The 21644-nt window shown below is 42.2% G+C and overlaps 1 protein-coding gene across 3 annotated transcripts in view; it reads left to right on the top strand.

Moving 5' to 3' along the window:
- Positions 1-1873: 1873 nt before the first annotated feature.
- The window catches only part of Dcp1a (decapping mRNA 1A), a 46035-nt gene continuing 26264 nt past the window's right edge, over positions 1874-21644 (top strand). For 2 of the 3 annotated variants that reach the window (XR_015044608.1, XM_029468891.2), the window contains exons 1-3: positions 1877-2099; positions 4356-4396; positions 6642-6769. Coding sequence is in view for 2 of the 3 variants with exons in the window: in XM_029468891.2 (XP_029324751.1) it covers positions 1905-2099; positions 4356-4396; positions 6642-6769 (364 nt within the window). In the remaining variant the exon portion in view is untranslated. Of the gene's footprint in view, positions 2100-4355; positions 4397-6641; positions 6770-21644 lie in introns of all 3 variants that reach the window. The other variant, XM_021182196.2, reaches the window with a different exon arrangement.

A 21644-nucleotide genomic window follows, 5' to 3' on the forward strand; every position in this document is an offset into this window, starting at 1 on the left:
CCCCCGCCCCGCCCCCCAGGCTGAATTAAAGCATCAGTTAAATGCTAGGTTACCACCTCACCACTGAGTCATGATGCAAATCTCAGCCCTTGCTTTACTTTCCCAAGGATCACCTACTCATCCAAAGCACCAGTTCAGACCTCACCAACTCCTTGAAGCCTGCCTACCCGAAGCCAACCTCAGAAGTTGGCTCGAGACACCCCAAGGCCATCATGTTCTTAGCACAGAGATGAATGTGCCCCAGAGGGACAGAGAGCATGGATAATGAACAAAGACAAGAGAGAGGAGAAGAGGACGAAGGGGAAGGAAACAAAGAGGCGGGGAGGAGGGGAATGAGAGAGATTTGGGGAGGAGGGAATAAAGGACTGCCTCTGGATGCAGAGACAGAAGTTGCCCACAGGCAAACGGCAATTAATAAAGGTAAAAGGGGGAACCCCACAGTAGGATGTGCTTAATTTTAATTGGGCACGTTAATTAGGTGAACCAAAGGGGACTTTTGATTGCTGGACTTTGGTAATCAGCCTCAGGAGAAAGAAGTGGCTAAATTAGAGACTAGACCTTGGTGGCTAGTGTTAGGAATAAAATCTAACAGTTTTTAGCAAGGCAGAGGGAAAAGGGGAGAAGAGCAAGGTCTGCCAGAACCATGCCCGCCATGCTGGAACTGGTAGTGAGTTCCTTCACTACCTTTCCTGGCTCAGATGGAAATAAGGACGCCACCCTCTGGAATTCAAAGAGAGACGTCTGTCATGGGGTTGTTTGCTTGCATTTAGTTTCTCCTAGAGCCAAAAGAGTTGGAAGCTCGGAGCTGGCAACCACTCAATAAGATCAGTGAGTGTGTACAGAAGCGAAGGGTGAATAACCAATAGGCGGCTGTTCCAGCTTTTGTAGTTGCTTCACACGCGGTTCTGTCAAGAATGTAAAGTTTGCCCTTCCATTAGTATGTAAAACCACAAGCAACACAAATGTGTGGGTACTTTGAGAAAATGTAAAGTTTATCCTTTCAAAAATGTTCATTTGTGCTGAGACGTCTTCATTTAAGAGAAACGATGGTTTTTAGAGCAACTCAATGAAAACAGCCTGAGCACTTTGCTTTACTTCTTAGTATTGTCTGATCCCTTAAGATGCCCAATAAATGTTTTCTTTTTAAAAGAGATCTAATTACTATTTTAAGTAATACACGTCTCTATAGAACAATAGAAATATTTATCTGGGACCCAGATGAGGAAAAAGACGAGCAAAAGAGGGTAGGCCAAGTCTATTGTAGTTCCAGGCAGGCTAGTTTTGGCTACTTTGAAACATTTCTTTCAAAAGTTACCAAACTGTTAAGAGTGAAGGTGCACTCTGAGGTCAGAAGTAACGTAAAGCTCCCCTTCCTCATTTGGACTGAATTTTCTTTTTTTTAAGATTTATTTTATGTATATGAGTACACTGTAGCTGTATAGATGGTTGTGGGCCACCATGTGGTTGCTGGGATTTGAACTCAGGACCTTTCGGAAGAGCAGTCAGTGCTCTTAACCGCTGAGCCATCTCTCCAGCCAGGTCTGAATTTTCTAAATGGTACGTGGAGACCTCAAGTCCTCAGCAGCAAGCATTTCGATTCTGCGCCGGAACCCGAGTTAGGGATTGCGCTGGGGTGCAGCCTCCCTGGCAGGAGTCAGGTTTATTCAGGGAACGAGTTCACACGCCGCCAGGTGAGAGAGGTCTCCAGACCATCAGCTCGCCACGGCTCCACCGCGCAGGCGCGGGCGCCTGTCTCTTCCGGCAGACGCGGGCCTAAGAATATCGGAACCAGCGCTCCTAGTGCACAGGAGCAGCGGATGAGATTAGCTGAAGTACCACTCTCGGCAAGGCTGGGCCGGTAGGCGGAAGTGGAGGGCTGACTGAGCTGGGGGAACTTTGCCTGGATGGCACTTTCCTGTTCTACAGTCCGCCCCCGCCGGAGGGGCTCGGCTCTGAGATCCAAGATGGAGTTGTTGAGTCGAGCTGAGCAAGAGATGAGTCTGGCGGCCTTGAAACAACACGACCCCTATATCACCAGCATCGCAGACCTCACGGGCCAGGTCGCCCTGTACACTTTCTGCCCCAAAGCCAACCAGTGGGTGAGTGAGGCCCGGCCGGGGACAAGGCCAGCCTGGCCGCTGCCGCCTCTTAAAGGGACCGCGCAGACAGCTGAGGATTGGGGGTGGGGGAGAGGAGCAGGAGCCCCGGACCGCAAAGGCGAGGCCGGGACCTCTCCCAAAGCCCGGTCCGGAGCCAAAGAGGTGACCGGGGCACGCGGAATTGGAGGAATGTAGCGGAAGGAGTAGCCCAGAGACAGAGCAGGGAAAAATCAGATGGAGGAGAGAAACGAGGCAGGATCAGTCTTTTTGGGTCGGTTCTCGGGGCTTGTGGTTGCATTGGTAGAATATGAGACAAGTTAATTTTTTTTTTTTTAACAAGTGGTTGAAAGCCTGTGTTTGAAGACTTTGAGGACTCTTAGATACATGTACTTGATGAAAAAATCCGCTCCTCTTTCCCTGCCGACCTAAATGTGATGGTTTGGATTTGAAGCTTAAAAAATCAGTTTCAGGAGTTAGTCCAACTTTAGTCGAACTACTCTCTCTCTGGAATTTGAGGAAAATTTTCAAGGCTACTTCAGTAAGAACTGGATTCCTTGGAGACGTTTGCAAGAAAAAGAGACCAGTGTTAGGACCTTTGATGGCTCCCTTCTGAGTTCTTTTGGGATTGTGTGAGTGGCATAGAGTTGCAGAAGTTACTTTGTCTACTCGCAGATTCTAGTTAACCTCAACTCGAAGCACCTGTGTACACGGCCCCTTTTCTTGTGCTCCGTTTTTCCTCATTCACTCATTGGGCTATACAGAGGTTCGGTTTTAGAACATTAAAGCGCTACACCTGTGCTGAAAACCCGAATAAACTCTGTTGCAGCAAAAGAAAGAATACTAATGTTAGATTTTCTTGTTTATTTCTTGTAGTACAGGAACTCAAACCCAAGACCCCCTGATAGCAGGCAGGCACTGTTCCTCTACCACTGGGCTATATACCCACCCCGAGTTACAATTTCTTAGTCACATTTTCAGGTGTTTATTTTAAAACCCTACCAAATTTGCCTAAGGCAGAGAATGGTTTCTATCCATGATTCTTAACAAAGTTCTGAAAATAATAAATTGTGTTTGGTAACCGCAAAATGTGTAACTTGTGAAAATATTCCTAAATCCTCCAGAAATGAAACAAAGGATCTTATAAGAAAATTTCCCAAGGGTAGGGATTTAGCTCAATGGTGCACAGCTGTGCATCATGAGCCCCAGGCTCTGAGTTCAATCCTGGTATCAGGGTTGAAGAAAGTTTCTATTCTTTTTCTATAAACTTCCATAGACTGCTTAAGTTTGTTTTGTTTTTTTATTTTGGTTTGGTTTTTCTTTTTTTTAAGTTGCAGTACACAATACCTTGACTGTAAATATTAAGACACCTAGTTGAAAGGTTTTTGGGTTTGCAAAGATAAAGCTGGGGCTGGAGAAGTGGCTCAGTAGTAGCTACGAGCATTTGCTGCTCTTCGTGAGGACCTGGCTCAGTTTTCCAGCATCCCCATGCTGGTTTATATCCATCTGTAACTCCAGTCCTAAGGGATCCAATGTCCTCTGCTGTTCTCTGTAAGCTCCACACACACACATGTTACAAAGACATATGTGTGCTGACAAAGCATTCCTGCATCTTCTTTAATTTAAAAAAAAAAAAAACTTAATACATAAAAATAATAAGTAAAGCTAATTGTGTGTGTGTGTGTGTGTGTGTTTTCCTTTAGATGTTCCTTACTGGTGGAAACAGACATAGGCCACAGATGGAGACATATTGTTGGATTGGACATTGCAGTACTTACATAAACACAGGGTTGAGTGGATACACAATTGTTTAAATTTTTAAAAAGTGGCTTGCTTTACCTGTTCAAAAGTGATTAATTTGGAGGCTAAAGAGACAGCTCAGCAGATGAAGTGCTTGCCTCCCAAGCATGAGAGCCTGAGGCATTCACATAGAAAGCTGGGCGTAGTGCTTGCACTTACAATCCCACACTGGGATATGGAGCCACTTAGGATCCAACACTGGAGCCCGCTGACCAGCAAGTGTAGCTTAATTGTCCATCTTCTGGCCAGTGAGACCCCCAACTCGAAGGAATGACACCTGAGAGTGACCGCTGGCCTCTACACAGTTATACACGAGCGCCAGCATGCATACCCAAGAGCACATACACAGCTGATTCCACCGTAAATAAGACAGTTTGGCCTGAAAGTGTGGCTGCTTCACTGAGACCATTCGACATTGGATTATTTGTGGGAAACTAACAGAGTTACTGTCTGTTACAGGAGAAGACTGATATAGAAGGGACGTTATTTGTATACCGAAGGTAAGTTTCTTTAGGGTGTTTCCTTTTCACTTCAGTGGTGATGATCATTGTCGTGTAGCATGGTCAGTTTCTATTGTGTACCTGTGTTTGGAACCTTCCTGTTCATCTTTCCCCAGTTTTCCTTCATCCAAGCAGTGCAATCCTACAATAGCTGCTTCTCCTCTCCGAGCCTGGGAAAAGTGGCTCAGGATTTTTAAATTAATGCATCCCAAAGAGATACCTGCCTAACAACTATCCCATGTTAAAAAGAATGCATGCATATGAATGTCTATGAAAGCAGTATAATACAGTGGCTATAAAGTAGTTGAGACAGCACTCTTGCTGGTCTGTAGTGTCTGATAAGAATTTGCATTCTGTGCCTGGTTCTGCCCCTGCCTGCTTCTTTCCCAAAGTTCTAGGCTATTCCTAATTCATATATATTTTACTTTAAGCTTTTCTGAAAATTAATTTTTTAAACTGTTGGTCGTAAAGGATTACAACTTTGCCTTGTGTGGCAACATAGAGGCCTAAAGGGCAACCCACGGATGAGCCAGATTGTGAAACCCTTGTATTCCTAGATACCTAGAGCACTTGTTCTTAGAGGCAAGTCTCTTCCCTTGTGTTCTAGAACTTGTGCGCTAGTGGTAGCAGCAAGGTTCCTGATACCTGGTTCTTTTTGTGTAGAGTTCTTTTTTGGACAGTCTTCCTCCACTGGTGCTAATTTATAAGAATTGGGTGCTCTTCTAGATGTTAGTGTAGAGCTTTGTGCTCTATCTAAATACACTTTCCCCTTTAAATGGAAGTATTTTGATGTTTGTATGACAAGCTTCTCTTTCTTTGATACTGTTTTCTCTACTTTATTTTCCTTCTCTAAAATAAAAAAGGTCTAACTCCAACCTCTTCATTAGCAATATAAGTCTCCAAGAACCCCATAGAACAGTACTGTCTACACATTTGGGGATATTTACAGGTCTAATTTTAAAAGACTAAAACAGATCTATTAATTAGAGGAGATGTGAAATGTGGTATAGTAACTTCATTTAATACAATTCATATAACTTATAGCATTGGCTCTAAGAAAAGGAGGCTTAAGAGCCTCTATTTGGGAACTGAACTTTTTCTGTACCTTGGATAAAAGTACACTAGAATGTCATAGTATTACTTGCAGGAATCAAAAAAGAAAACTGGATTTGGAGTTTTTAATTGGTGTGGCTTTGGGCATGGGCCTTAATTTTGCAAGCTTGATTCTTAGTCTGTAGAGCTGGACTGCATTTTCTCCCCCATGATATTAAAGAAACAAATGAGAACTATAGAGTGTTAGGTGAGAATGTGCAGTGCATTGTGTGTTGGATCCCCTTGGTAAGGAAACTAAAAGCATTCTTACTGTAAAGGTCAGGTCCATCTAACTCAAGAAGGACCTACAAAAACTAATGTAAGAAGAGTTACTGCTGTGATGAATGGCAGGCATAGACAAACTTGTACCATAGTTTTTAAAACCTGGTACTGGTAGCACACGCCTTTAATCCCACACTTGGGAGACAGAGGCAGGTAAATCTCCAAGTTCAAGGCCAGCCTGGTCTACAGAGAGTGTTCCAGAACAGCCCAGGGCCACACAGAAATCCTGTCTCAAAAAAAGAATATTTCTTCAAGCATCAGTTTATTACATGTTTATATCAATCTTGGTTTACATGTATAAAAAAATAACCCCAAAAGTCAGAAATCCTTAATTCCATGGAGTTTCCATTCTGGTAGTGGGAGGAAGATGTAGTTGAGAATAGGTGGGTATTGGGGTGAGAAGGTGACGTTTGAGCAAATACTTGCTGGAGAGGAAATGCTGCTGCCAGTTTGGAGGCCACAGTTCAGACAGAGGTCTCGAGGTAGAAACAAACCTGCAGATAGTGGCAGGGACCCCAGTGTGGCGGAAGTGTGACTCACAGGAGGTGAAGTGGGGTGGGAACCTTGGTGACTTGTCTTTTATGCTGAGGAAATAAATCTTTTTGAAGACTTAGGTGCAGAGAAGGAAATGTTTAATTTCCTTTTTAATTTAATTTTTTTTTTTTTAAGAGTTGAGGCTTAAACCCCAGACTTTCTCATGCTAGGCAAACATTCTGCCACTGAGCTATATCCCCAGCCTTTTATTTTTGCTTATGATTTCAGCTGCTCATCGTGTCGTGTGATGCAATTAGGAATTTCTTTTTAATGAGAATAAAGGATAACATTTCTTCAGATTGAAAGGTAACATGTGTTCTCTTTGTTTAAATCTAAGGTCAGCTTCGCCTTACCATGGCTTTACCATTGTCAACCGACTGAACATGCACAATCTGGTTGAGCCAGTGAATAAAGATTTGGAATTTCAGCTCCATGAACCATTTCTTCTGTATAGAAATGCAAGTTGTGAGTATATCTGTTTGCATTTAACAGAGTGACTTTAATTTCAGAACATTGGGGTTCAAATTATACTAAATATGGCCTACATTATAAATGTGTGTCTTGGTAAAAGATCAAATTCTTTTTAAATGTATATGTTTATGTGGATGAGTGTTTGTGTGTATGTGTGCAGAGACCCCAGCCCATGTGTGGAGATGAGAGGACAACTTTCAGGCATTCTATCTTCCCACCTTGTGGGTTCCAGGTATGGAACTCGGGTTGTCAGGCTTGAGGGTGTGTCCCCTCACCAATTGTGCCATTTCACCAGCCCCCAAAAGCAAACATTTTAAGTTAGCTCTAAAGTTGAATAGGCCTTTGCACATAACTGACTTAGGTTATTTTAGTGAACTGTCCCATCTAGGCCAGTTGCTAGCATCATAGTTGTGTATGTTATGAGCCGTCTTGTCGTTTGTCTGCTGCTGTCCCTGAGCAGCAGAACTAGTCTGACAGACACAGAGTGAGAGCAGACACTCAGCTTTCCACAGAGAAAGCCCTTCACCATGGATGGTGACACTTTCAACCCACTAGTTTAATAGTGTCCAGTAGGTACAAATTCTGTGCCAAAGCCGTCATGCTTTCATGATAGAGAGTAACCTATGCAGCATACTCACGTAGTTTGGGGACAAGACTCGAGGTGTATGGCATACATTTAGTTGGAGAGTTCTAGGCCAAGGTCTTGTCAGGCGTTTTTTACAGGTTGTAATAGCTGCTGAATTTAGTCAACAAAGCTCAGAGTAGCCCTTTCCAGAAGAGTGTAGCTGTTCCTCACCTCACCAGTGGCATTACTAGCTGGTAGAGCTATCACAAGTTGAAAGTTTGTTACTATACTTAAGCTACTGAACGCCAGAGCTTAGCAACACAGTATACTATAAAGTATCAGTTGTTCCCTGCCGTGATCATACGGGATTGAGAACTGTGGCTGGTTGTTACTGTACAGTACTGAGGGAAGTATCCCACTGTGTTATTTCTATTCCTATCACAAGGGAAATGTACAGTCCAAACTTTTTTTTTTACTCAGTACATACTACTTTCATAACATTTATAAGTAAAAAAAAAAAAAAAAAAAAAACTTAGGTCAGATTATCATAAGTATGGGACCATCTGAACAAGAAAGTATAGTTGAAGATGGAGGCTTTAGCTCAGTGGTAGAATACTTAGTGTTCATGTGCTTTGGGTTGGATCTCCAGCCAACACGAGCGTGGTGTACGTTGCGTTCTGATAGTTCAGTATGATGTTAGAAGTGTGACTGAGGACAGGGACAGTTTGCTTATTGTTGACCCAGGAGAGATACCAAAACAGAGTGGTGATTTAGAAAGCTGGATGCCTTGCCTGTCCTGGAACTCTTTGTAAACCAGGTTGACCTTGAACTCACAGAGATCTGCCTGACTGCTTCCCCAGTGCTGGGACTAAAGGCATGTGCTGCCGCCACCCAGCCTTTCTTGCTCATTTTTAAGTATCTACGTAAAATAGGATCTATCTCTTGACTTTCCAGTAAACTATGTCTCAGGATTTTAACTGACAATTACCTCTTGTATTTTAAATCCTACAGGCTTATTAGAGACGCTTTTGAGCCAGGAATGGCAGTATACATTAGAAATCCCAGTACTTTGGAGGCTGGGCAGCCTGTGCTATATAAGCTCCTATCTCAAAAATTTTAAAAAATGAAAATAAAAATAGTGTGTTATTTAATACCTGTAAGTTCAGAATTTATGTGAACTAGTAAGAAAGAGTAAAATGTTACAGATGGCAGTTTCATGTTAAATTTCCATTATAGGGAAATTCTTCAAAAGAACACTTATAAAATTTTTAATATAAAATCAGACCGATATTGCTTTTTACTGTTGTGACAATTCTGTATTGCTCCTAATAATTGGGAAAAATCAAGAGACTGATGCGCCTCATTACCATGTGCCATAAGCCTGAGTCCTTCAAATCCTTCAAAGCCAGAGTCCTGTAAAACAGACTTATACTGGCCGTGATGGAAATGGAGCACTCTGGAGGCAGAGGCAGGTGGATCTCCGTGTTCATGGCCAGCCTGATCCACAGACCCAGCCAAGGCTACATAGTGAAACCCTATCTTTAATAATCAAACAAACAAAAAAGCAAGCAGAACCTAACTTTCCAGGGTTTGAGTTTTTGAAAGTGACACACTAGTACATGTGCAGAACAAATCAAGGCAGATTTATAAGCACAAACTATCATCTGGTTTTATTATATGAAAACTTAGTGGCTATCTAGACTGTAACTAGAATCAACATAAAATTGTCAGTGTTCTGTAAGTTGAACCCATTACAGTATCCTAGACTATCCGTAACACTAAATGACATACTCTAGTGGAGAAAACGGAGCTAATGCTTTTACAAAGGCTAGAGACAAAGATTTCCATACTGGAACAGAGAACTCCCTTATCCAGGTCTTCCCACTGGAGATAGCATTTAAAGGAGGAGTTTATCAGAGATGGTAGGACAGCATAAGATGACATGGAGTCTTAGGGTTCTGGGTGTACATTGTCTAATGAGTCCTGAGCGTAGAACATGGCTTTGTCAGGTCTGGGAGCTGGTGGGTTATTTGGGGATTTGTCGTTAAGTATAATGTCGGGATCTGATTATGCGTATGGGTAATTATCCCTGATCCTGGAGCTGTTCTTTCATCATTCTCTGCGGGAGATGCCACCAGGTCTGTGGCCCACTTCACTCCAGCTATGCTTTCACATCAGCTTTCTTTCCCTCGTGTCAGGTTTTAGCATTAATGTGGGAGGCAAAACCAAACAGGAGCTGTAACTTTCTTCTTGTAAACTATTTGATGCACTTGATTGATGTTTAGCTTTTCTTTCTGCAGAATACTTGCTCAGCTACTCTGCTCCCAAGGAGAGGTAGAATCTTAGAGAAGATGCTTTCCTTGGGTCTGGTGCTTCTCGTGAATCTTTGAGAAATACTGTATTTCATCCTCTCTAAGAGCCTTTTGGAAGCTACCCAAGGCTTTAGTTGGACTTTAGCAAGAATTGAGGGCTTGCAGATTCTGCAGTTATTGAACGCAGCAGTGTTCCTGATTGGAAACACCTCTCTGGTTCCGAACTTAAAAGATAAACAAGCTCAGATGTTCAGAAACTTGTTGAGGAGCGATGAAGGAAATAGATGTGGTCTAGCACTGTTGCTCTCCAAAGCCAGGGTTCCAACCACTGCTGCAGCAGTAAAGTCGCATAATGCACTTAGAGCAGAGCTATCTACTAGAGCTCTGCAGGGATAGAGGGCTTTTGCGCCAGCACTGTCCAACATTGACCACTGCCATATGTGACTGACCACTGAGCCAAGTGTGCCTCGTGTTTGTAAGGAATGTGCTTGTTAATCTGCTTAGCCTGTCTGGATTTACATTCACTCTGCAATAGTGTTTGGCATAGTGAGCAGTGGGAATGGAAGCATGAATCTGTACTCCAGCAACCTTTTAATTGTGTCCTGTGTAATAGGACATGTTTTTATGCCTCCTGTTTAGTCATTCAAACGCTGCAGAATACTTCCCTAAGAATGACTTTACTATGGTAGTACTTTCTTAGAATGGGGTTTGGTTTGCAGACAGTTGTAGTCTTTGCCATCTTACTGACTGTTAACCTTGTATGAACCACTTAACCCTGATCTGGTTGTCTGGAGAGGGTATAGAGAACATAAGGTATTTTCCAGTTGCTTAGAAATGTCACCTATATTGAAATGTATCTCCAGCTTAGACTCGAGCCAGTGATCTTCTTAGTGAAACAACTGAGGTCTGAGGAGTCCCAGACTCTGTTATGACCCGGCTTGTAGGGTCTCCTTTACCACTTCTCACAGGAACCTCAAGCAAGCTGCGTCACAGGAAGTTTTTTCTCCACTCCTTCCCCCTATTTTTTACAGTGCTGGCTCTCAATCCCAGTACCGTACACAAATAAAGGGAAGAATGAGAGAGTCATGCAGGAAGGGAGGGAGAAGAAAAGGAAACAAGAATGAAGGAAAAAAAGAAAGGTAGCTAGATTGATAAGCTGTGAACTTTTAAACGAGATTAGCAATGATTCATTACCTGCCGTGCACAAAGCCCTGGGTTTGATTCTCAGCACAACAAAAAATAAACATCTAGGATAGCCACTGCAGTTACCCTGTCAAAGTAGAAAGGGAGAAAGCAACTAGAAACTCCAAAATAAATGGCAGAATAAATCACTGATAGAACAGATACATATGAAATTTGTATATGTAGCTGGAAATGGAGGATAGAATGAGATGTTACAGCCCGGCGTGGTGGTGCACGCCTTTAATCCCAGCACTCAGGAGTCAGAGGCAGGCGGATTTCTAAGTTCGAGGCCAGCCTGGTCTACAAAGTCAGTTCCAGGACAGCCAGGGCTATACAGAGAAACCCTGTCTCGAAAAAACCAAAAAAAAAAAGGAGGAAAAAAAAAAAGAATGAGATGTTACCATTCAAATTTTAACCAGGAAAAGTTAAAGTAACTATATTAAGAATACATGACTGACAAAAAAAAAAGTAGGTATATAAATATGAACAATTTTGAACCAGCTTGTACCTAGTACATGTGAAATTTATAAAATGAATGTTAAAAATCCATAATCATTGCAAATTTCTATAAGGCTATGGGATAGTATACTTAGGCTCTCTAGGAAGGAGGTTAGGAAAGAAAAGAGAAATCTGAGTAGGGATGAAGGAGAATGAAAGTGAGAGGAGACCCTGATGGCAGAGAGCGGAAACTGCATGCAGCAGAGCAGGCCCACAAAGCAAAGTCCTCATCTGTACATAACGGGGTAGGCCACCAGCAATAAAACAAACTAACCAGAGGGGGTACGGTGGGCATGCTGGGAGTGCATAGCCAAAGGCATCTTTTTAACAAGCAGTTTTTAGAAACAGTGAACTTTTTGCCAGTGAGTTTAAAACTTAGAGAGGGAGTTTCCTCGAAATGTCCCATTTAACAGCCATGTCCTCAGGCCTAAGCAGATCTGAATGGACTCAAACAGTACAACAGATTGTCTGATGATTTAAATATCTGCCCAGCACATCTAAAATTCCCAGAGGCATGTTCTGTTTGGTTAATGAGACTAAGACAGTTCTCTGTGTAGAGACCAGACTCCAAAAGGCAGATTTGAATCAACTACGAATCTGGTCTATCATCACAGGAAACTCGTCTCCTCAGGCTGGGCTTCTGTGGTGAGGAGACCATCCTTCATTATTTACTTCAGCAAGATGCCTCACTAATACTTGTCCTAGGTCACTTTTTTTCCCAGTGTCAGGACCATTGGTTGCTGTGTCTGTGGACAACTTAGAATGACAGAGATAACCTGGGACCAGTTTCTTATGCATATGCTTACCTATTACTTAATGATGAAACGCCACCCCAGAGTATACTGCAAGATTGCCTTCTGAGCAACTGCAGCCACAGAAGAAACAAAAGGATATGTTTCTTACCCACTTACAACTAGACTGTAGTTTGTAATAACCCAGTTAATTGCAGATATTAAGTCTGTCATCTGTCTAGCACCTTACAAGATACCGTACCATATAAATTTAAAAACTATTATTTACTTTCAAAGATTTTTGTTGTTAGGTTGGTCGGTTTTTGTCCTTCAGTTCTCTCTGTTTTCTGGGTGAACTTTAAGTTTACAGGAATGTATTTGAGTTTTCAGTGACTTAAGTCCATCTTCCACTGAAGGGTTAAGTTCCCCAATGCAGCTGCAATGAGAGCTCATGCCTGTAATTCCAAGCTCTCTGCAGGCTGAGACAAAAGCATTGTCCAAGGTTAAAGCCAGCCTGAAACCTGCAAGTGTTAGGCAAGCCAGCCTCCCCGATCCTGCACATACACACACACACACTCACACACACACACACACACACACACACAGATTCTTAATAAAGTAATGCTACTTCATTAAGCCTGGAGCTATACATATGTAATTCTTAAACAGCTATAGAAGACTGGCAAACACTCATGATTTAAGGTCTGTAACTTAAAAAGAGTTATCAATGATAAACATGAAAGATTATTAGCTTATAGTGTTGGAAATCTGATCTGTCAGATTGGATGATATTTTCCATGTTTTTCCTAGTAATTTTAATGACAATATTTGCCTATTAATTAGAAAAAAATATGTGTTATAGATTTTCTCATTTCATTCCTAACCTTATTCTGGACTGGGGAAGTGGAGTGGTAGTTTTAGCCAAAAGAGGAGTGAGTGGTTTCGTGCTTTTGTTAGACTTACAGTTTTACTGGAAGGAATCCTCTGAATGAAGACAGCCTTTCCATTTGCCCACTTGCCACCTGCCTCATTTTAAGACGTTTTCTGTAACCCCAGTTGAACAGTCCTTTTCTGGCTTCCCAAGAACACCTGGACATGTCCAGATTTCCTTCCTACCTGACACTTTTAAGCAGTAGCAGATCTGTGATTTCTGTAAAGCACTATGAAAATAATCATATTTAGATAAAACCCAATCTGGAATTTATCCAGAAAATGTTAATGACATACAGCTACAGTGTCATCTGCTACTCTTTATCCTTCCTAACAACAGTCAATTCCCTGTAAATATAGCCGCTAAGAAAGAATGCAACTGTCAGACTCACCTGCAAAGGCCTGGGAGAAGTCCTCCGTGCTTTCCACCGCACTTACAACTCTGCCTTTATATCGGGCATCAGTCTCTTGGGAGAGAACGCTTTTAATTAAAATTAGATCACTAGAAAATGTCGGAAGGTTCATTTCCACAGTGTTGAAAATACAGCCACCGAGCGGAAAGTTGTAGTGAAGAAATGCTGTAGCGCTGTTGTTCTGTGTTTCTCCTTGTCCTTTCGCAGTTCAAGGGCAAGTCAGAACAGTAGAGATGGTAGGTAGGTGGCTGTTGGCATTTGGAACAGATCTTCAGACTTAAAACACAGTGCAAGAAGTTTCCTTGCAAGATGAGTTTATAATTTATCAAGTCAAAAAATGTGAGTTCTACCTCCAGACTGAAAAAGGAATTTATAAACAATTAAAAAGAGAGTCCAGCAGTTTGTTAGTTGTACTCTCCTGGCTCAGTGCAGTGCTGCTCACAGCCTGAGAAAAGGGAGGTGGTCTCACCCATCCGCCTGATGCAGCCCGGCTTTGTAGCACTCTGTAATCAGAAAGAAGAAAGGACCTGTGGCAGCTGCATTAGCCTGGCCTCCAGGACCAAGATAAGGAAGGAGCCTCCTCACTCCTGCCACGGTTAGAGACTGAAGAGGTAAAACACCATGAGAATACACAGGACGCAGACAGGAGTTGGCTGAGGCTGAGGTCAGACAGTGGGAAACTGTTGCTGTCTCATGTGCTGGCAGAACCACTCCAGACATCCTCTCACTAAGCTTTGAATCCTTGAGATTTCAAAATGTTCAGAAGGGATTATTTTTATTAAGATTCATACTGGCTTTTCCTCCCTAAGGTATTTTTGTTGGGTTAAAGCAGCTTCTGTCTTTGTGTTCCAGTGTTATTTTCATTGTAAGTTAGATCATTACAGTTTAATAAATACTTCTAATTTTTTCTTTTGTGAAGTCATAAAAAAGTATAGTCACATATCTAGATGATAGAAATATATCAGCATGTATATAGATTTACGGTTGTATTTATATAAATGAAATTCATTACTGCTATAAAAGTTGAAGCACAAGGTAACCACTTGCCCAAGAACTAAGGCCCTGTGGAATGAGAAGCACAAACCTCAACACTGAGCTCTGCATATCCAGTGCCTAGGGGTCCAAGCAGATCTCAGCTACAGAAAAAGTCACTATTTCCAGCCATGACCAGCTTTGTCTTTTGAGTTAAAGGAAAGCACAGGATAAGCATTGCTACCAACATACAAAAATTATATATTTGGTTCTTAAACACGTAGATCCCTGGGTTATCATCACCATTAGTATTATTATTATCCATTATTGTTGTTGTAAAAACGCATATATCAGCCGGGCATGGTGGTGGCACACGCCTTTAATTCCAGCACTTGGGAGGCAGAGGCAGGCGGATTTCTGAGTTTGAGGCCAGCCTGGTCTACAGAGTGAGTTCCAGGGCAGCCAGGGCTACACAGAGAAACCCTGTCTCGAAAAAAAAAAAAAAAAGACTCATATATCCTAGACTGGTCTTGAAATCTCTGTGTAACTAAGGATGACTCTGAATTAGTGATTCTCCTACCTAACCCTTCAAAGTGCTCGCTTTCCAGACATGCACTACCATGCCCTGTTTATGCAGCACTGGAAATAAAGCTCAGGGCTGAGTGTATGCTAGGCACATCCCCACATACCTGATTTCTGTGACCACATAGTACTAACATCACTGCAGTTACTGATCTCAGCCAAATTCTGGGTAGGACGTGCCCATCACGCACAATACTCTTGAGGTCTCTTATATCCTATAGGTATTTGTGCTTATAACTCTGATTTGGATGATCTAGTAATAAACTAGTAAGAAAATGTATGGGGAAGTAGAAGTCAAGGGAGAAAGAGGCTTGTGTCTTAAACCATAATTAGAGCCGGGCGTGGTGGCGCACACCTTTAATCCCAGCACTTGGGAGGCAGAGGCAGGCGGATTTCTGAGTTAAGAGGCCAGCCTGGTCTACAGAGTGAGTTCCAGGACAGCCAGGGCTACACAGAGAAACCCTGTCTCGAAAAACCAAAACAAAACAAAAAACCATAATTAGACCTATATCCCAACATTCTAACTGTGGACTCCTGGAAGTCCTAAACAGCAATTTGGATCAATAGTTGCCAGGTGCCATTTGCTACTCTCTACCTTCCCATCCAATATCTAAAATGGTAGACTGGTGGAACTTAGAGTAAGTAGATAGCTAGCAGGTGGTGGACATGCCCAGCATTGGGTCACACCCACAGTCATGCCTAGCTTACAGAGTGGCATTTGTAAGTCACATGGCTCGAGTCTTCTTCTCAATGTTCAGTAAGTAGATATAACCCCACTTAGATTTTAGGATTGGGGCTCTTTCTCTGCCATGTTAGTGTGCATTGCTGTTCTGAGGTGACTGTCCTTTGACTGAAATGGTAAGCCACTTACTACTGTTGCCAGCCTTCCTTGCAGATACAAAGCACCCTCTCGTCTGAGTGCTTGCAGCCTGCCGAGTATCTCTTGTGAGAATCAAAAGGCAGTCTGCCTTGGCTCCATACGGGGCTGCCTAGTTTATTCCTCTCTGAGAGGGAAGGGCCTGTCAGCACAGAGACACACATTTTCTTACTAGCTGGAGCACATGCTGTTTATATAGCTGCAGGGTTCTATTTCTGACTATTAAAGTATATTTGACTATATTGAAAGCCCATTTTCTTGTTTTTGCACCCTATTATAGGAAATTTTCATATCTTCAAGTCTCGTTGATGTATTTGTCTGTGTGTGTGTGCATGTTTCTTTAGAAGTCAGAAGCTGTTGGAGCCCCTGGAGCTGGAGTCAGTTGCAGGCAGGTGTGAGGGTCTTAGGAACGGAATGCAGGTCCTCTGCAAGGCAGTGTCTTTATCCCTGAGTCAGTCTCTCCAGCCCTGCTTTACAGCCTTACAACCATTTCCACTTTGGGCGTTGGTTGGTTCTTGTTTTCACAGTACTAGGAATTGAACTCAGGAAATTGATCCATCTCTGTCTCTCTCTTTTTTCCCCCCTCTTCCCCTCTTCCCACTTCCCCATGCTAGTCAAGAGCTGTACCACTGAGCTCCATCTCCAGCCCGGAAATTCACAGTTCTTGTTCTTTTCTTAATTCCTCCATGTTGTTTAGTGTGTGCCAGGGGAGAGGGGGGCTGAGGGGTCGTGTGGGAAATATGGCAGTCAGCAATCAAAAAACATCTTACAGGGCATCAGTTCTCTTCTACCATGTGAATCAGGGATTGGCATTGAGTCATCAGGCTTGGGGACAAGTGCCCTTGCCTACTGGGCCATCTCTCCATCCCCCAGAAGTTTATAACTCTTAACACTGCCACCAGAAGTCCTCCTTTTCTTCTTGTCTCTGTATGAAGAAAAGTACCAGCCTCCTCAGCTCCTTTGAGAAAATAGGCCAGGTATAATGATCAATAAGACAACAGAGGCACAGGAGGGGGTCACAGAGGCTCTAGAACTCTGCAGAGTCTGAGCAGCCTCCATATTACTTGAATCCTCCTGGTGTTGTATGTACAGCTTAAATAAAGCTAGATAAAGTTAATGTCAAATTTTTAGCTTGGCCCTCATACAGGGCTTTGTTGAAAAATAGAACATTTTCCCCATCAGCTCTTGTGTTTTTCTCAATTTTAGATAATACGGATGCTTTTAACAGGTTTTTTCTCTGTGTGTGTGTGTTTATTTTTTTCAGTTTCCAAAGGAAAGCCCCCCCCCCCCCAGTTGAACAGTAGGAAATCACTTGTTTGAGGATATTTTGCACTTGTTACTTTTCATGGAAGTACAATATTTTATATCCCTACCTTCCTACCTTTTTAGTAACTGCTATTATGCCTGACTGACTTGGGACTAGCAGTCAAAATCTATGGTGGGTATCCACCAACTAGTTCCCTTTGATCTTCAGAAAAACCATCTATGAAACAGGTGCAAATCATTATTTGCTGTGGGAGAATAATACTGCACTGCCAAAAACCTGAATCTTTTGAGCTAGTTAATCAGAGGAGATTATTTCAGGACGTCTCAGCAGGAATTGTTGGCACCGTGTTAGGACCTTTGAGTGTACTTTCTCTTAAGAATACTTAACTTGGGTTTAGAGACAGGGTCCTCTGTCTCGGCTATCTGGCAGACTTATCTGTTTTTCCTCACTAGTGGCAGTGACAGGCTTAGTGGCAGCTCCTGAGCTTTCTTGCCAGTTGCATGCACTGAGCTTTTGATATGTTGGCAGACAGCACTGATTCTTGGATGCGTCTCTGAACCTCTACAGGTCTGCTTCTGGCAGAATGGAGTGTGACTCTTATCCTTTGCCCATTAAGCTATCATTCTGGCCTCCTTATCTAGGCTTCTTCTGCAAACATGCCTTTGAAAGTGTTTGGTTCTTTTTTGGCAGTTTATTTTGATAATGGACAAGTATAGAAGCAAATGTCTTATTTCTAAATTACATGGGATTTTTTGAAAAAGGAAGGGTGACTTAGTGAAAATTTGCCTTAAACTGGCATCTCTGGTGAAATTACTTTGGATTTCAATTTGAAATTCTTTCTAGTAGTTTAGTGTGGCATCCCTGGCTCTTTAACCCAGAAAGAGTTTTGTGTTACTCTCCATACCTGATGCATCCATAAGTACGTTGTCAGCACTGCCACTCACGTGATCGGGTCCAGATGCAGATTGTCCCATGCGGAAAGTGGAATCCTCTGTATCAGAGCTTTAGTGTTTTAGGTGTTCTGAGCCAAGCTTGGAAAGGGGGATATTTAAAGAAAGGCGATTGCCTGTAATTGCCATATATGGACACTCTTGAAAGCCTTGGTGTAATCTACACTATGTTGGAGTAAGATTTAACTTCTAGACCCAGTAGTAGATATGTGAAATCATTTTGTAACAAGGCAGTTTCTGTGTTCCTTCCACTGAGATGTCAGATTTGTTCATTTATGTTACATAAAACATTTCAAGGTTCCTTGTTGATTGGAAGCACATGCAGTATTTTGAAATTCTGTGAGTAGAATTTTAAAAACTGGGTCCCAAGTATGGGAAGCAACCTTCCATGTTCAGCACCGTAAGAGTCTGTAGCTACCTAGGGTCTGAGTTAAAGGCAGTCTTAGTGTCAGTGAGGTTTCCCATCACAAAACATGGAAGACATTCTTGTTCCTGTTCTTCATTCATTAAAATGAAGCTATTTGCTTACTCTGTTTATTCTTATCTTAATTCACAGCAGCAACGGTAGAAAAATCCAGCTTAAAATCTTTAAAGAATTAAACAGCAGATTGTCAAATGATTTGACATGAAGTCTTGCAGAAGTGGTCTTAATTCAGTATGCATTAATTCAGTAATTTGCCATCAAAATAACTTTTATTAATTGATTGGCCTTATGAATTGATATATTCTTTTTTTAAGATTGATTTATGTAATTTATATGAGTACACTGTTGCTCTTTCCAGACACACCAGAAGAGGGCATCGGATCCCATTGCAGATGGTTGTGAACCACTATGTGGTTGCTGGGAATTGAACTCAGGACCTCTGGAAGAGCAGCCAGTGCTCTTAACCGCTGAGCCATCTCTCCAGCCCCTAGGTTGATATATTTCAATAATATCTTTACAGGTGTTATTTAATATTTGTTTAAAGGGGGATTTTAAAAAGTAAATAAATAAAATCTTTATTAGAAATAAGATTTCTTTTTGTGGCCTAGGTTGGTTTCAGACTTGATCCTCCTGCCTCAGCCTCATGAATAAATTATTAGGCACAGGCCTTGATCACACCTAGCTTTTGATAACAGGTTTCTAAGAAAAGAAAGTTTGGGACTGGAGAGATGGCTCAGCAGTTAAAAGCACTGATGGCTCTTCCAGAGATCGTAAGTTAAATTCCCAGCAACCACATGATGGCTTGCAACCGTCTATAAGGGATTCTGGTGTGTCTGAAGACAGCTACTCATATACATTAAATAAAATCTTTAAAAGAAAAATTAAAGAAAAGAAAGTTTTAGGCTACCTTAGGAAGAACCTGTCTGAAAAGAGAAAATTAACCATCACCCATTTATAGTAATATACCATTTTTCTGTTTACATGTGTGAACAAAAGGAAATTTTTCATTGTCAAAAAAATAAAAGTTAGTGAAGCCAGGTATGATGACTCATGTACTCACTCCTCGGGAAGTAGAGGCAGGGGGATCAGAAGTTTGACACAAAAACAAATGTAGTAAGTAAAAATACAAAATACTATTTCTCGTGCTTATATTTATGAGTTTGTTGGCATATGTGCGAGCCTTTGGCTGTCTGTGTAACTAAGAATGGCCTTGAATTTGTAAGCTTCCTGCCTCTACCAACCAGTGCTGGGACCACAGGTGTACACTGTCACGCTTGGTTTTATGTAGTGTTGGAGACCAAACCTAGGATTTTCCGAATACTGGACTAGGCAGGCCAAGCACTCCCCCAGCTGAGCTACAACCCGGCAGCTTCTTGTTTCTTTTTCTTTTTTTTTTTTTTTTTTTTTTTTTTGGTTTTTCGAGACAGGGTTTCTCTGGGTAGCCCTGGCTGTCCTGGACCTCACTTTGTAGACCAGGCTGGCCTCGAACTCAGAAATCCGCCTGCCTCTGCCTCCCGAGTGCTGGGATTAAAGGCGTGCGCCACCACGCCCGGCTTCTTGTTTCTTTGAAGCATGGTCTTGCTGGTGTAGTTCAGTCTGGCCCCAAATTTGTGATGCCCCTCACTTTAGCCTCCCAAGTGCCAGGATTAATTATGCACACTGCCATTCCCAGCTTCATGCTATCCTTTTAATATGCAGTTTTAACGTAGTTTTTTTTTTTTTCTTTGCATTTCTCTGTCTTTAGGAGTAATTGAAATTCACACTACTTTGTCTGGGCAGTGGTAATGAACACCTTTAGTCACAGCACACAGGAGGCAAAGGCCAGTGGATCTCTGAGTCCAAGACCAACCTGGTCTACAATGTGAGGTTCAGAATAGTCAGGGCTACACAGAGAAGCTCTATCACTACTTTTATTGCATTAAAAGGCTTTATGGTGCTAGCAGGATGACTCAGTGTGAAAAGTTACTGCCAAGCCTAATGGCCCGAGCTGGATCCCCAGGACCCACAGGTAGAAGTAGAGAACCAACTCCCTGGCAGGTTGTCCTTTGACATATGCATGCTTTGACACAGACATAAATAAGTATAAATATACACATGTATATAATTTAGTTTAAGTTACTTTTAATGCAATGAGATCTAGGTACAAGGTGTGGGGTGACAAGGCAGGTGCTCTAGGAATGTTCTGGTCCTAAAATTATTTTCTCCTCTGGTTTATTAATAAGCCACATAGTTGTCTTCTTAGACTCCTGTTTTCCAACCACAGAAATGCATAACATAGTCTGAACAGTCCAGCAAATGATTTGTCTTGTATCGATAAACACAACTGTAAAACTTGGAAATGTTAGAAAGCAATGGAGAACTCTGAAGGCTAGACAGAGAAAGGTGGTGGGATGTGTGACAAACATACAAGCCAACCCAGCAGGAAGCTGTCTTTCACAGTCTTAACACGGTGCAAGCCAGCCTAGCAACAGAAGGTAGCCCAGGTGGACTTGGCTTCCCATATATCACATGGGACTTGTGCCAACAGTGCTAAGGCAAGCCAACCAAACCTGGCAAGAATTGGAAGCTCTGCTGATAAGAAGTGACCACCAGGGAGGTGCTCTCCCTCCCTCCAGGAGAAAGTCAGGATAGGAATGGCAAGAGGGCTTTATGTCTTCAGTCTGGCCTGGGTGATAGTTTTTTGTTGTTTTTGGTTTTGTTTTTTAATTTAATGATAGTTTTTATTTTAAGAAGCCTCGGGAGCCATGGTAAATGCCTGTCTTTCTATGTGGCTGTGACTGAGAACCTACTAAATTCCTACTCCAAGACATTAGAGACAGATAAGTGTGCTGGCACATGCCTATGATCCCAGCACTTGGGAAACAGAGGTGGGAGGATTAGAAGTTCAAGGCCACCCTGGGCTTTAAGAGACCTTATCTAAGGTTGAAGAAGAAGGGCGGGGAGGAAGAGGATATAAAATCAACTCATAGAATACAAAAGGAAGAAATTTGTAAAGATGAGAATACAAATCAAATTGGAAAAAGTTTGTTTTATGGAAAAAAATACAATTAAAATGTTTAACAAAACTAAGGAGTGCAGACACAAGTTTAGAGTTGGGCTAGTGCCAAATGCGTGTAAGTTCTGCAGAGGGGATCCTGAGTTCCTGGTAGCATAGGCTACAAAGTGA

Source organism: Mus caroli, unplaced genomic scaffold (genome assembly GCF_978045245.1).
Source record: "Mus caroli unplaced genomic scaffold, Mus_caroli_1 scaffold_12, whole genome shotgun sequence".
NCBI lineage: Eukaryota > Metazoa > Chordata > Mammalia > Rodentia > Muridae > Mus > Mus caroli.